Source organism: Phycodurus eques, chromosome 12, assembly GCF_024500275.1.
Source record: "Phycodurus eques isolate BA_2022a chromosome 12, UOR_Pequ_1.1, whole genome shotgun sequence".
Taxonomy (NCBI): Eukaryota; Metazoa; Chordata; class Actinopteri; order Syngnathiformes; family Syngnathidae; genus Phycodurus; species Phycodurus eques.
In genome coordinates, this window is record NC_084536.1 from 23,609,046 (window position 1) to 23,624,753 (window position 15,708).

At 41.6% G+C, this 15,708-nt stretch overlaps 1 protein-coding gene across 1 annotated transcript in view; it reads right to left on the reverse strand.

Annotated features, from left to right (window-relative positions):
* clasp1a (cytoplasmic linker associated protein 1a) overlaps positions 1-9,972 on the reverse strand; it is a 134,856-nt gene extending 124,884 nt beyond the window's left edge. The window contains exons 1-2 of the mRNA XM_061692103.1: positions 9,844-9,972; positions 8,316-8,960 (exon numbers count right to left, since the gene is read on the reverse strand). Of these exons, the coding sequence (XP_061548087.1) occupies positions 8,316-8,510 (195 nt within the window). The 5' untranslated portion in view covers positions 8,511-8,960; positions 9,844-9,972. The remainder of the gene's footprint in view (positions 1-8,315; positions 8,961-9,843) is intronic.
* Positions 9,973-15,708: the final 5,736 nt, after the last annotated feature.

The following is a 15,708-nucleotide window of genomic DNA, read 5'->3' on the forward strand; positions in this document are numbered from 1 at the left end:
CACGTCAAAGACTCACAGTAAGATGAGACCCTGTTCCGATTATCGAGCTCGCCTTTTTGCCGCACATTTTTGGATAATGTTGCCTTTTTGGATTGCCTGCCTGTGTACCAACCTCTGCCTGTATATTAAACTTCTCTTTCTGAAACTGTCCATTTGTTTTGGAGTCGTGCATTTTTGGGTCCTATCCTCTGTTCCGTTCATAACACCTGTGTCAGTTTGAGCTGCTATGCAAGTCCGCCACTTCGTAGGCTACCGGTTCTTGCAGAGAGCTGCTCTCCGAAGGACACGAGCGTTGTAGTTATGAGCTCATAACTACAACACTGGATGCTCATAATTTCAGCAAGTGCTGGCGATCATATGCTAATTTACTGGGGATGTCCGGATCCAACTTTCTCACTTCTGATCCGATACCGATATTGCAGCCTTGAGTTTTGGCTGATACTGATATCAGTATCCAATACCAGCAATAATCATACATACTTATTTTGTAGTATGGAATGTTAGCAAAGGCTTGATCAAGTGACATTACTCCAACACAGAACAATAATCAGCAAGAGAAGGTGTGAGAAAAACTGACCCATTTATTATTAAATAATGTGTTATATAAAGTAACTTCAAACAGAGGCATTTACTACAATTGAATAAATAAAAAATTATACAAGAAAATCCTGTAAAATAACTTAAATAAAACCAATAATAACAAATATATATTTAAATTACAACATAACCACTGCTTAACTTAAAGATAAGCAATATCTACATTTGAATAGATTAAATAAAAAAAATATTACAAAACATAACATCAATAAATGATAAATACAAATTATACTTTGAAAGTATAAAATAACTATTAAAATTCAATTAAGTTTTTTTGTTGTTGCTGTTTTTACTGTCAGTATATGGCGGGAACAGCATTTGCTTTTTCCACATGTGCAGCAATACATCTGGGGTATAGTTTTATTTGGCACACGCAATGAGATGCACAGAAGTCTGAAGTAATATTTTAATATTACTTGTTTTTCACAGTTAGAAGAATATGAGAGTATTGTTATATTGCCCTTTTGTATGTGTTCATACAAGGTTTCTGTACCAATATTAATTATTTTAAGAGCTATACTGTAAGTGACGCGTGTTTGATGCTAATTTTCGTTAGCTCGTCATTTGTGTTTTTAATTCATTGCGTGTTAGCTTTGCGATAAAAAAATTTCTGAACAAAAACTAAGTCTGATGTATTTGAACATTCAATGGGTGCAATAATTTTATGTGCGTTTAGTTTTAGAATGAATTTTGACTGGTGTGTCAATAAACGACTTTAAGCAAGCAACATTCACTTATACTGTAGCTGCTACTATGTCAGCACCTTAGCAACCTGCTGTGATGATCACGTGGGCTCTGCATGTCTGCTGGATAGAAGTGATCAGAGATTTTAGATCTAGTCAGATCCAATCCGATACTTGTTTTTTTTTTTTTTTTGGGGGGGGGGGGGGGGGGTTTGCTGACGTGATCTCAAAGATCGGCGATTGGGACACCCCTAGAATTTATGTATTTGTTATCGGTCCAGTTTTTTCTGTATCGGACCTATAAGTGTGATCTCATTTTTTCCAAATATCGATAGTTATCGGGCATCCCTAAAATGAAATAGCCATCGATAATTTTTTTTATACTGGTTATCTAGTTCAGGGCGGGTTTGAGCCTATCCATCTGACATCCATATTTGGTCAGAGATACAGTGGGTACGGAAGGTTTTCAGACCCCCATACATTTTTCACTCTTTGTTATATTGCAGCCATTTGTTAAAATCATTTAAGTTAATGTTTTTCCTCATTAATGTACACACAGCACCCCGTATTGACAGAAAAAAAAAACGGAATTGTCGAAATTTTTGCTGATTTATTAAAAAATAAAAACTGAAATATCACACAGCCATAAGTATTCAGACCCTTTGCTGCAAGACTCAAATATTTAACTCGGGTGCTGTCCATTTCTTCTGATCATCCTTAAGATGGTTCTACACCTTCATTGGAGTCCAGTTGTGTTTGATTATACTGATTGGACTTGATTAGGAGAGCCACATCCCTGTCTATAAAAGACATTACAGCTCACAGTGCGGAGCAAATGATAATCATGGTCAAAGGAACTGCCTGAAGAGCTCAGAGACAGAATTGTGACAAAGCACAGATCTGGCCAAGGTTACAAAAAGATTCTGCTGCACTTAAGGTTCCTAAGAGCACAGTGGCCTCCATAATCCTGAAATGGAAGACGTTTGGGACGATCAGAACCCTTCCTTGAGTTGGCCGTCTGGCCAAACTGAGCATTTGGGGGAGAAGAGCCTTGGTGAGAGAGATAAAGAAGAACCCAAAGATCACTGTGGCTGAGCGTGGAGATGCAGTCGGGAGATGGGCGAAAGTTCTAGAAAGTCAACCATCACTGCAGCCCTCCACCAGTCGGGGCTTTATGGCAGAATAGCTCGATGGAAGCCTCTTCTCAGCGCAAGAAACATGAAAGCCTGCATGGAGTTTGCTTAAAAAAAAAAAAAAAAAAAAAAAAACATCTGAAGAACTCCGAGATGGTGAGAAATAAGATTCTCTGGTCTGATGAGACCAAGATAGAAATTGTTGGCCTTAATTCTAAGTGGCATGTGTGAAGAAAACCAGGCACTGCTCATCACCTGTCCAATACAGTCCCAACAGTGACGCATGGTGGTGGCAGCATCATGCTGTGGGTGTTTTTCAGCTGCAGGGACAGGGAGACTGGTTGGAAGAAAAAGATGAATGCGGCCAAGTACAGGGATATCCTGGACGAAAACCTTCTCCAGAGTGTTCAGAACCTCAGACTGGGCCGAAGGTTCACCTTCAAAAAAGACAATGACCCTAAGCACACACCTAAAGTACCGAAGGAGTGGCTTCAGAACAACCCCGTGACTGTTTTTGAATGGCCCAGACAGAGCCCTGACTTAAACCCAATCGAGCATATCTGGAAAGCTCTGAAAATGGCTGCCCACCAACGTTCACCATCCAACCTGACTGGAGAGGATCTGCAAGGAGGAATGGCAGATGATCCCAAAATCCACGTGTGAAATCTTGTTGCATCATTCCCAAAAAGTCTCATGGCTGTATTAGCTCAAAAGAGTCCTTCTACTAAATACTGAGCAAAGGGTCTGAATACTTATGGCTGTGTGATATTTCAGTTTTTATTTTTTAATAAATCTGCAAAAATTTCAACAATTCCGTTTTTTTCTGTCAATATGGGGTGCTGTGTGTACATTAATGTAGAAGAAATAAACTTAAATGATGGCAAATGGCTGCAATATAACAAAGAGGAGGAAGTAAATACAGTAATTAATTCGCCGATCCGATCAATGACGTCATTGATTGGCTCCGCAAATTATATTTACTCCGCGTCGCCATCTTGCACAGTATATTTGAAACCAAAAGCTAGTTTATTTTTAGCCTTGTCGTGTGTCTTTTGACGTAGTACTGTAAATATCTGACCGCCAATAAAGTTATTAAAAAAAAAAAAACATGTCGGCAGTGTGGGACAGACAATATGTCTGAGACAGACAACACGAAATGCAAAAATACAAGACAAATGTGCTTTCACAATTGCACTGTCAGACAGGCAAATTAGAAACTCTTGTATTCCGAAACCACCGCATCCCGTTTTTTACGATCATTAGGCTTTATCTTGTCAAATGTGACCGGATACACTCGTTACCATGGCGACGACAACAAGAGTGGATCGCTCCGACTGTATTATAAGGACAAAATGGGGGAAAACGTGTGTTGGTGGTCACCGGTGCTCAGGACAGGAGAGGACGTTCGTTTAAGGCTTGCTTGAGGTATGTTCCTGTACTTTTATGTACGTAAACATGCCACCGTTCTGTCAAATCATGCTCTAAAGTTTCGGTGTGGGTGAATTTAATTAAAATAAAGTAATTTAATTACAGTAAGTTAGCACCCATTATTTGTTGTAATGTTGGTTTGACCTGACTCATTAGAATACACGATCTGACAAGAGCAGTGATTTACAACCTTTATGGAACCAAAGAACATATTTTACAATTGAAAAATCTCACTGCACACCAACAAACAAAAATGTCACAAAAAGTGGATACACAGTAATTACTGTATTTACTTCCTGCCATCTAATTGAAGTCCATTCATTTGTTCTCTCCGTCACTATGCCTCACTGGCATAAATAGAGGAACAAAGATACATTATTTATTGTAAATATAATTTTTGGAGCAATTAAGGACGCAAGTATATACAGTAAATGAACAGGTCATTTAAATAGACACAATGCTCCATGTTGTGATCGGATCGGTGATCGGTTATCGTTTTTTTAAACTCGCTGATCAGCCCCAAAAATCCTGATCGTGTAAAGCCTATCTGATGACGACAGCGACGGCGACCCTGCCCCAGGGACACACAGTAGTCAGAACTTTGAAGAAGAAAGAATGACCATTTAAGAAAAAGAAAAGAAGAAAAAATAATGACCATTCAAGAAGAAAAAGAAATGGAAAAAAGACAAAGAAAGAAAAAGAATAAAAAGAACAAAATTAAAAAGGAGGAGGATGACGACAACGACCATTCACCTCAACTACGTCAACCTGCTTGCTTCAACTACTTCAACCAGCTTGTGTCACCCCATATTATAGAGTGCTATAAAGGAATGTAGGATTTACCATCTTAAGAACCTTGATCTCAGCTATCCATCTTGGCCTCTAAAATTGGTATTTTGCCTTAAAAGAATCCTCCAATTCACTATGACCTCAACAACAATAAATGTATGTTCTTTCATTCATCGAGTGGCAAAAGCCAAAGCCTTCTCCGATGGCACCACTAGTGAACAAACACTTCCATGTCATTTGGCCAAGTCAAAGTGATTTAGAAAAAAAGGGTTTGCATTAGGGATGTCCCGATTCAACTTTTTCACTTCCGATCGGACACCGATATTGCAGCCTTATGTTTTGGTCAATATCGATATCGTTCAGATCCGATTTCAGCAATAATCATACATACTTATTTTGTAGTATGGAATGTTAGTAAAGTCTCGATCAAGTGATATTACTCAAACATCCATCCATCCATCCATCCATTTTCAACACCGCTTATCCTGGTTAGGGTCACGGGGCGGTGGACTTGCTGACTTCGGGCAAAAGGCAGACTACACGCTGAACTGGTCGCCAGTCAGTCGCAGGGCACATATAGACACGGACAATGATTCGCACCATCACTGAGTGGGAACTGAACCCACGCTGCCCGCACCAAAGTCAGGCGAGTGTACCACTACACCATCGGTGACGTTATTACTCAAACAGAGAACAATAACCACCAACAGTAGGTATGAGAAAAACTGACCCATTTATTATTAACCAATGGGTTATATAAAGTAACTGCTGGGCATGTCTTGACCTCTGAGGGGCAGTGTGGTCCACGCAATAAGAGACACACGCAGTAACAAAGAAAGTAGAAGAAGTCACGATCGAATATTGTCAATAGAACTTGTTTTTCACAGTTTGAAGGATATATGCCTGAGAGAATTGGTATATTGCCCGTTTTTATTTGTTGATACAATGTTTATGTACCAATATTTATTATTTTGAGATATAAGTGCCACAATTTCGATGCTAATCTTCGTTAGCTCGTCAATGGTGTTTTCCATTCATTGTGTTAGCTTTGAGCTAGCGATTTATATGAACAAAAATTAAGAAAGAAACCAAGTCTGCCATGTATGTGAACAATTAATATGTGTAATTCTTTTGTTATGTGTTATGTGTGTTTAGTTGTAGGCGGCACGGTGAACGACTGGTTAGCACATCAGCCTCACAGTGTGAATGATTGTTTGTTTATATGTTTGTTTATATGTGCCCTGCGATTGGCTGGCAACCAGTTGAGGGTTTTTTCAATTGAAAGTTGCAAATTATTAAAATAATAATAATAATAAATCTTTGTCTCCATATAACTATGGTAATAATGGTAAACAAGACATTGTGGGCCAGATGACCCACATAGTTCATGTGTTCTTCTCTAGATTAATTCTCTGTGGAAGTTTGAAGAACAGAAGAAAACAGTGACGTGTATACTGAAAAACTTGCACCATTTAAAAATTGGAAGTTTGACCTAAGCTACTGCCACCATCTTGTCTGATAGCATTCATACCACACCTCATTGTGCATGAAGTTCCACAAATTCACACGGCATCAACAAAACTCGTAACAAGAGAGCCTTTGAAAGAAATGTGTTCTGCTTTTTCTTTCATTATTTCGTGATGACAGGCTTAAAGGCCCAGTGTTCAAGGAGTACGAAACAACGTTTCCTCATTCAAACATCTGTGCAAAGTCTTTCTTAATAATATCTTAACGCATTTAGATAAAGCAGGGATTAAACTAGTGACCTCACAACCACCACACACTTGACAATATTTACCAGGCAGCTGCGTATCTTTATCTGGTGTGGAATTTGTAGCTCCTGCTGTGGATATGATTGAACTCCAGTGTACTCCAAACAGTGTCTTAATGCAAGTAGCCTTGTCAATCACAGAAGCACAAGTCAATTTGATCGATAAAACACACGGTTTCATTGCAAACTGGGAACTATACGTCCTTACATATTTTTTATTTCCCTAAATAAAATTAAAACTGTCCAAAGAGTCGTAAGAAATCTTACACATGTAGAAAACAAAGCAACCATGTACGTGTTTGAGGCTATATTTACACTGCAGGTGCCCAATTAGAATTTTAATGCATATATCAGATTTTTTACTATTTGTATCTATTTATATGGGCACGGTGGACGACTGGTGAGAGCGTCTGCCTCACAGTTCTGAGGACCATGGTTCAATCCCCGGCCCCGCCTGTGTGGAGTTTGCATGTTCTCCCCGTGCTTGCGTGGGTTTTCTACGGGCACTCCGATTTCCTCCCACATCCAAAAATCATGCATGGTAGGTTGATTGACAACTCTAAATTGCCCATAGGTGTGACTGTGAGTGCGAATGGTTGTTTGTTTGTATGTGCCCTGCAATTGGCTGGCAACCAGTTCAGGGTGTACCCCGTCTCCTGCCCAATGATAGCTGGGATAGGATCCAGCACGCCCGCGACCCTAGTGAGGAGAAGCGGCTCAGAGAATGAATGGATGGATGGATGGATGGATCTATTTATATGAATATTTTTATGCAACACATATCCGATATGACTGTATTTACATTCATGGACAAACCAAATGTGCAGATTTCCTTTATTGGTGAAACACTGGATGACTGTTTAGCACATCTGCCTCACAGTTCTGAGGACCAGGGTTCAAATCCCGACCCCGCCTGTGTCGAGTTTGCATGTTCTCCCCGTGCCTGCGTGGGCTTTCTCCGGGTACTCCAGTTTCCTCCCACATTCCAAAAACATGTATAGTAAGTTGAGGACTCTAAATTCCCCGTAGGTATGAATGTGAGTCCGAAGGGTTGTTTGTTTATATGTGCCCTGTGATTGGCTGGCTACCAGTTCAGGGTATACCCCGCTTCTCGCCCGAAGTTAGCTGGGATTGGCTCCAGCACTCCCGCAACCCTAGTGAGGATAAGCGGTACGGAAAATGAATGAATGAATGAATGAATTTCCTTTATTTTCTGATGTTACGGAATTTATGGTAAAAATAACAGTCAGTTTAATCCATTACGAAAATAATTGTTATTTGCAGCGTAGTATGAATAAACCTGTAATTGACATGAGGTTGAACCTGAAGCAGCCTCAGAAGTATATTTAAAACTAGTAGCCCTTCATATAAATCAGTCCCCAAGAAGTACCATAGCTCTGTTTCAAAAAGGTTGGTGAGCACTGAGTACAAAGTCACACCAACTCATGTGATATTGCTTAACTGTTGTTTATTTGGTTTTGTTTAGTCATTTAATAATACCAAACAATAAGCCTGTTCATAAAGAGTAATTGAAAATTTTTTTTGCAATAAACTGATTATTTGCTTAATTAATGGAATAAAAGCTAAAAGAATCGATTCAAAACATTTTTATAATGACAGCCGTAAAACTCCCATTGTATTACATTTGCGCATTTTTTCACTGCACTTGCATTGGCAGATATGTGATACGTCATCCTTTATCCACATTTGGAAGAGGCCTGATTCCAATCTGATAGGATATGCGATTCCATGCCTTTTTTTCGCTTTATGCTCGCATGATGCATATCTGAATTCTGCCACTTAGGAGCAAAAAAAAATTTTAAATAAATTTAATTTTGTCACTTGAACCATGCAATGTAAATCCAGCCTGAGGGAACCCACATCAGAGTTCCCAGCCTGATCAATTCATTTTACCTTGAAGTTGCTGGAGTTGACCCAGGAGCTGGCAATGCCATCAACCATCTTATCAAGAGCAGTCTGATCCTGCTCAAGGTCATGAGACTTCTCCTTGTCCGAGATGTAGTCGCCGATCTCTTGCCCCACCTGAAGACGACGGCCTACATCTTTCTGCAGGACCTGGGCTAGGCAGCTCTCCATGTTGGATTCCATCAACCTAGCCTTTAAGAATCAACTTCTCGACCTTTGTCAGTCTTCCCAGCTAAAAGATGGATGATTGTCAGTGATCCTGAGAGCTCAAAGCAGCAGGAAAGACCAGTACACTCTACTACTTGGATGTAGGTTGGTTACGTGGAAAACAATTATCCAAAAGGACTGTTCTTCTTTTTCTGATAGCTGTAAGCACACCAGAAAGCTAGTGGCTGTGCCCTCGGGACTGATGGAGTCGGGCTTTGGGAATGGCAGCAATGCACCATGTGTGTCTGGGCAGCAGCTGGGGAAAGTTTACTAGTGGCTCTTACTTGGGGTTTTACTTTCAGCCAAACCACTCCTGCAGTGTTTGAAACGGTGGTTCTGGGGAGCAGCAATCAAAGCAGCAAATAGAGAAGGATGGAGGCCAGATCACATCTCCATGTCTTTTCCTGGGATCTGCCCTGGAAAGCCCTGGAAGAGCAGAAAACACACGAGAGAAAATAATAACGATTGAAAATAAAGGCTCAGAATGAGTTATATCTCTTGCAAACATGTCCCTCTTCGAAAAAGAGCTTCACATGCTCAACTGGATGACCGACTATTGCCATGGAAACACAGAGAGCCGCTTAGCACTGAACTTCAGTGTATATGACACAGGCGTGTTTAACCACTCAATTTTCAAACTGCTATATAGTACACACACATACATACATGTACTATTTGCCTTCAAAATATTTTGTGACGAGAAATGCTCCATATCAGATGTGCTTTGGGCAAAATCTTCTGGCTCATGCCTTCCTAACTGTTATTGAAATATTACAGGTAAATGTAGTCTCAATGTTGTAACAAAGTGTTAATCTATAACATTGTCTATTAATTATTACATAGGAGGGAAAGTCAACCACACGCAGCGCAATAAAAAAAACGACAAAATGTGGTGAAGATGTGATATATATGTATCGCGCGTGAGATTCACACCTTTCGGCAGTCTGTCTGACATATTTTGTATGTTGCCACCCTACTTGTGTGCTTTTGTACAGTGTTAGCTGAGCTCATGCTAGCTCGAAGACACCATCACTGCTAGCAAATCAAGTAGAGACACCTTGTCAGCCACTTAACACTTGAAACGCAAAAGAAGGGATCTGCTGCATCAAAATCTCAAAGAAAAGATTCTTTACAGTATACCTTCTTCTAGTTTATCTTCGCCAGGCACTACGTGAGGAATTAAAACCCAAGCTTGTCCTCTCGCGGAGCGTTCCCTTTCAATGGAACGACAGTGTACAGGCACAACACAAAGAAGCAAATATGACAAGGGAGGAGGCGAGCAGTGTGGATAAACTTCTGAAATACATACCATATTCTGTTTTAAGGCTCCAGGGGACTTCTTCAAATAAGCTCCTAATGTTGTTTCGGTATAAGGCCTTAAAAACACGTCTTTTTCTCACTCTCCACCCGGAATGCTGCCTGCAGCACAAGAATGGGATCGTCAGCGCATGCGCAGTTGGGAGAGGGATGATTGCACTTGGAGAAGTGTCGCATGGCTCAACTGAGCCGCTGCGAAACCTATGGCGACATCTGCTGGACGACGGTAGTAAATGGTCGACAACATTGTACTGGATTGCGACACGTACCGGTGCAGTGGTGGGCACTGAGGGCCTTCAGAGACTTCTTTGCTGGCCTAAACACTATCAAACACACTGACCTACAACTACAACTTCAATAATTAATTAATTATTCTTAATATTTATTATTATATATAATAAAACGTGTAATAATATATACAATATATATTAATTCATTTCCAACAGTATTTTGTCTTCATTTCATTGTGTGCAGTCTTGGCAGCCCAGCTTCCAGTCATATACTGTAATATCATAAGTTCATTGTGTTTTGGTTTTTACCAATCAGTTTTCAGCTTGTATGTGTTGGGACGTAAATGTACTCCACCCAAGGCCTTCAGAATCCAGAGTGCTGGCGTCAAACAAGTAAAACACACGCACACACATAAACACACGCAGTGAAATGGTCTAACCAATCAGATTTTAGAATCACCACGCTGTGCCTTCACACAGGATCAGTCGCGTCGGCATTTTTCCCGTCCTCTGATTGGTTCAGCTAAATAGTCTTCTGATTGGTTGAGCTGAATATGCGCATTGGATTGATTTACTGAGGATGACGACGTCAGGCATGATTAAAAATTAATGTTCAATAAGCGCTTTTCGACTATAAATATTTGTGAACAGTTTAATATATAGAATCCTCCCGGTGTAAATTGTAAATGTGATGCACGGATTTGCTTGTGTACGTTTATGTGACCAATATTTTGTTTGGCTGAGCCCATTACCTAATTTTGGAAAGTACCCTTCTGAAATTTTAGAGCTTGAAACACTTTTTTTTTTAAACACACCATTTGGGGGACGACCCAAAATAGGGCAAGCCTGGCCGCTAATATCCATCCATCCATCCATCCATTTTCTGAGCCGTTTATCCTCACAAGGGTCACGGGAGTGCTGGAGCCTATCCCAGCTGTCATTGGGCAGGAGGTGGGGTACATCCTGAACTGGTTGTCAGCCAATCGCAGGGCACATACAAACAAACAACCAGTCGCACTCACATTCACACCTACGGGCAATTTAGAGTCTTCAATCAACCTACCACGCATGTTTTTGGAATGTGGGAGGAAACCGGAGTGCCCGGAGAAAACCCACGCAGGCACGGGAAGAACATGCAAACTCCACACAGGCGGGGCCGGGGATTGAACCCCAGTCCTCAGAACTGTGAGGCAGATGTGCTAACCAGTCTCCATCGTGCCGCCTCACCATTAATAATAATAATAATAATAATAATAATAATAATAATAATAATAGCGGCACGATGGCCCGACTGGTTAGAACGTCAGCCTCACAGTTCTGAGGACCCGGGTTCAACCCCCGCCCCCGTCTGTGTGGAGTTTGCATGTTCTCCCTGCGTGGGTTTTCTCCGAGCACTCCGGTTTCCTCCCACATCCCAAAAACATGCATTAATTGGAGACTCTAAATTGCCCGTAGGCATGACTGTGAGTGCGAATGGTTGTTTGTTTGTATGTGCCATGCGATTGGCTGGCAACCAGTTCAGGGCGTACCCTGCCTCCTGCCCGATGACAGCTGGGATAGGCTCCAGCACGCCCGCGACCCTAGTGAGGAGAAGCGGCTCAGAAAATGGATGGATGGATGGATAATAATAATAATAATAATGTGGCTGCGTGGGTTTTCTCCGGGTACTCTGGTTTCCTCCCACATCCAAAAAAGATGCGTGGTAGGTTGATTGACTCTAAATTTCCAGTAGGTGTGATTGGTTAGCCTCCAGCCTATTATTATTATTATTATTATTATTGTTGTTGTTGTTATTATTCAATAGATTATAAAAGTCGGATTATTGTCCGAAAAGCACAGACCTTTTCTAACAGTATGAATACAATATGAGTATTTCATCTGAGAGGAAAGGAATATTAAAACCATTTTGGCTAGTCTCTCGGTCTACTAAAGAGGAATTTGGATGTTTACGAGGACTGCTTTTGAGTTGAGTAATAGACAACACTGTTGGAAATGTTGTATATACCCATGATTTCTTTCTTTCCAGGAGTCTTTTTACGATGCTGTTACCTGTCTGAGCCAATTGATTCCAGTCTTCTTCTTCTTCTTTTCCTTTCGGCTTGTCCCGTTAGGGGTCGCCACAGCGCGTCCTCCTTTTCCATGTCAGCCTATCTCCTGCATCCTCCTCTTGAACACCAACTGCCATCATGTCTTCACTCACGACATCCATCAACCTTCTCTTTGGTCTTCCTCTCGCTCTCTTGCCTGGAAGCTCCATCATCATCATCCTTCTACCAATATACTCATTATTTCTCCTCTGGACGTGTCCAAATCATCGAAGTCTGCTCTCTCTAACTTTGTCTCCAAAACATCGAACTTTGGCTGTCCCTCTGATGAGTTCATTTCTAATTTTATCCAACCTGGTCACTCCGAGAGCGAACCTCATCATCTTCATTTCTGCCACCTCCAGCTCTGCTTCCTGTTGTCTCTTCAGTGGCACTGTCTCTAATCCGTACATCATGGCTGGCCTCACCACTGTTTTATAAACTTTGCCCTTCATCCTAGCAGAGACTCGTCTGTCACATAACACACCTGACACCTTCCTCCACCCGTTCCAACCTGCTTGGACCCGTTTCTTCACTTCCTGACCACACTCACCATTGCTCTGGACGGTTGACCCCAAGTATTTAAAGTCCTCCACCCTTGCTATCTCTTCTCCCTGTAGCCTCATTCTTCCCCCACCACCCCCCTCATTCATGCACATATATTCTGTTTTACTTCGGCCAATATTCATTCCTCTTCTTTCCAGTGCATGCCTCCATCTTTCTAACTGTTCCTCCAGCTGCTCCCTGCTTTTCACTGCAGATCACAATGTCATCTGCAAACATCATGGTCCACGGGGATACCAGTCTAATCTCATCTGTCAGCCTATCAATCACCACTGCAACAAGGAAGGGATTCAGGGCTGATCCCTGATGCAGTCCCACCTCCACCTTAAATTCGTCTGTCACACCTACAGCACACCTCACCACTGTTCTGCTGCCCTCGTACATGTCCTGTATTATTCTAACATACTTCTCTGCCACTCCAGACTTCCGCTTGCAGTACCACAGTTCCTTTCTGGGTACTCTGTCATAGGCTTTCTCTAGATCTACAAAGACACAATGTAGCTCCTTCTGACCTTCTCTGTACTTTTCCATCAACATCCTCAAGGCAAATAATGCATCTGTGGTACTCTTTCGAGGCATGAAACCATACTGTTGCTCGCAAATACTCACTTCTGTCCTGAGTCTAGCCTCCACTACTCTTTCCCATAACTTCATTGTGTGGCTCATTAACTTTATTCCTCTATAGTTCCCACAGCTCTGCACATCACCCATGTTCTTAAAAATGGGCACCAGCACACTTTTCCTCCATTCCTCAGGCATCTTCTCATGCACATTTTATTGAACAAGCTGGTCAAAAACTCCACAGCCACCTCTCCTAGATGCTTCCATACCTCCACAGGAATGTCATCAGGACCAACTGCCTTTCCATTTTTCATCCTCTTTAATGCCTTTCTAACTTCCCCCTTACTAATCATTGCCACTTCCTGGTCCACCACACTTGCCTCTTCTACTCTCCCTTCTCTCTCATTTTCCTCATTCATCAACTCCTCGAAGTATTCTTTCCATCCAGCGAGCACACTGCTGGCACCAGTCAACATATTTCCATCTCTATCCTTAATCACCCTAACCTGCTGCACATCCTTCCCATCTCTATCCCTCTGTCTGGCCAGCCTGTATAGATCCTTTTCTCCTTCCTTAGTGTCCAACCTGGCATACATGGCACCGAGAGCCTGTCTCACCGCTTCCCGATCAGCTGCACAACACTCGTCCTGTCTCAGCTTCCACCACATGGTTCTCTGCTCTGCCTTTGTCTTCCTAATCTTCCTCCCCACCACCAGAGTCATCTTACACACCACCATCCTATGATGTCTAGCCACACTCTCCCCTACCACAACCTTAGAGTCGGTAACCTCCTTCAGATTACATCGTCTGCACAAGATGTAATCCACCTGCGTGCTTCTACCTCCAATTACGACTCTCGCTCTGTCTGGGATGCTCAGAACTACTCTGTCTAGCTCCTTCCAGAATTTCTCTTTCACCTCGAGGTCAGATCCCACCTGTGGGGCATAGCCACTAATCACATTACACACAACACCCTCAATTTCAAGTTTCAGCCACATCACTTGATCTGATAATCTTTTCACCTCCAAGACATTCTTAGCCAACTCTTCTTTTAAAATAACCCCGACTCCATTTCTCTTCCCATCTACACCATGGTAAAATAATTTAAACCCTGCTCCTAAACTTCTAGCCTTACTTCCTTTCCACATGGTCTCCTGGACACACAATATATCAACCTTTCTCCTAATCATCATGTCAACCAACTCCCGAGATTTTCCTGTCATCGTCCCAACATTCAAAGTCCCCACATTCAGTTCTAGGCTCTGTGCTTTCCTCTACTCTTTCTGCCGAAGAACCCACTTTCCAGCTCTTCTTCTTCTTTGACTTCAACCCACAGTAGCTGAATTTCTGCAGGTTGACGGCACCGGTGGCGGACTTTGTTAACCCGGGCCACGACCGATCCGGTATGGAATTTTTTGGATGAACGCTCATATTTGTTTGGCAAAGTTTTAAGCCGGATGCCCTTCCTGACGCAACCCTCTGCATTTATCCGGGCTTGGGACCGGCCTACAGTTGATTCCAGTGTGACCTAAATAATGCAGTTTTGAACCGTTAAAGTGATAAAAGGAAACAATACTGTTTGGAAGGAGGAATGATTCAATGGAAGTGAACTGTAATGAAAGATATATAAATATATCTTGGGTCATTTTCATTCAAACAATGACCATGTTGTATTTTATCCTGTTTTTTAATTACACAGTTCCTATAACACATTGATTTTCAATGGAAACTATACATTGCCATGGTAAATATGTAAAATGGATGCGAAAATGTGAAGGAAAAGGAAAATGTGAATTCCCCCAAAATAAATTGTTTTGATTGATATCGGGATATCAATTTTGTATTGTACCAGTGTCCTTAATACCTAAATCAAAAGCCTTATCTGCAGACACTGTTGATTCCACTTGCGCCTCTCTGTCCTTCTTTGTGTACCTCTCCGGTCTGCTGCTCCCTTTCACTTTCACAACACTTCCTGCTCTTCTCTCTCTCCTTTACAACATAAACATAAATGTTTAAACACAGTCAGGTGTAGATAAATACAATGTGCTTTCTTTACATAGTTAGTTAGTGAGGTTGTTTGCCCTTATAACAATCAATACACTCTTCTCACCTGCTTCTTCCAGGTCCTGCACCCTCTGTATGTCCCCCGTAGCTCGATCCTGCTCCTACCCTCTTTGCACTCACACACTCTCCATGCAACTATCTTCCTCTTTACATACATCAAATGTTTTGTAAGGAATTAGTTATCAACCCTCAAAATAATACATAAATCAAACAAGCCCAGTGACCCCATTCCTGAGGTAAATACAGCAACTGTAATTCTACACTATAAGCGCATGTGCAGTGGGACACTGAGTAATTATATACAGTGCCGTATTTATACTATTTTTGCATAGTTTCCACACTTTAATGTTTAAG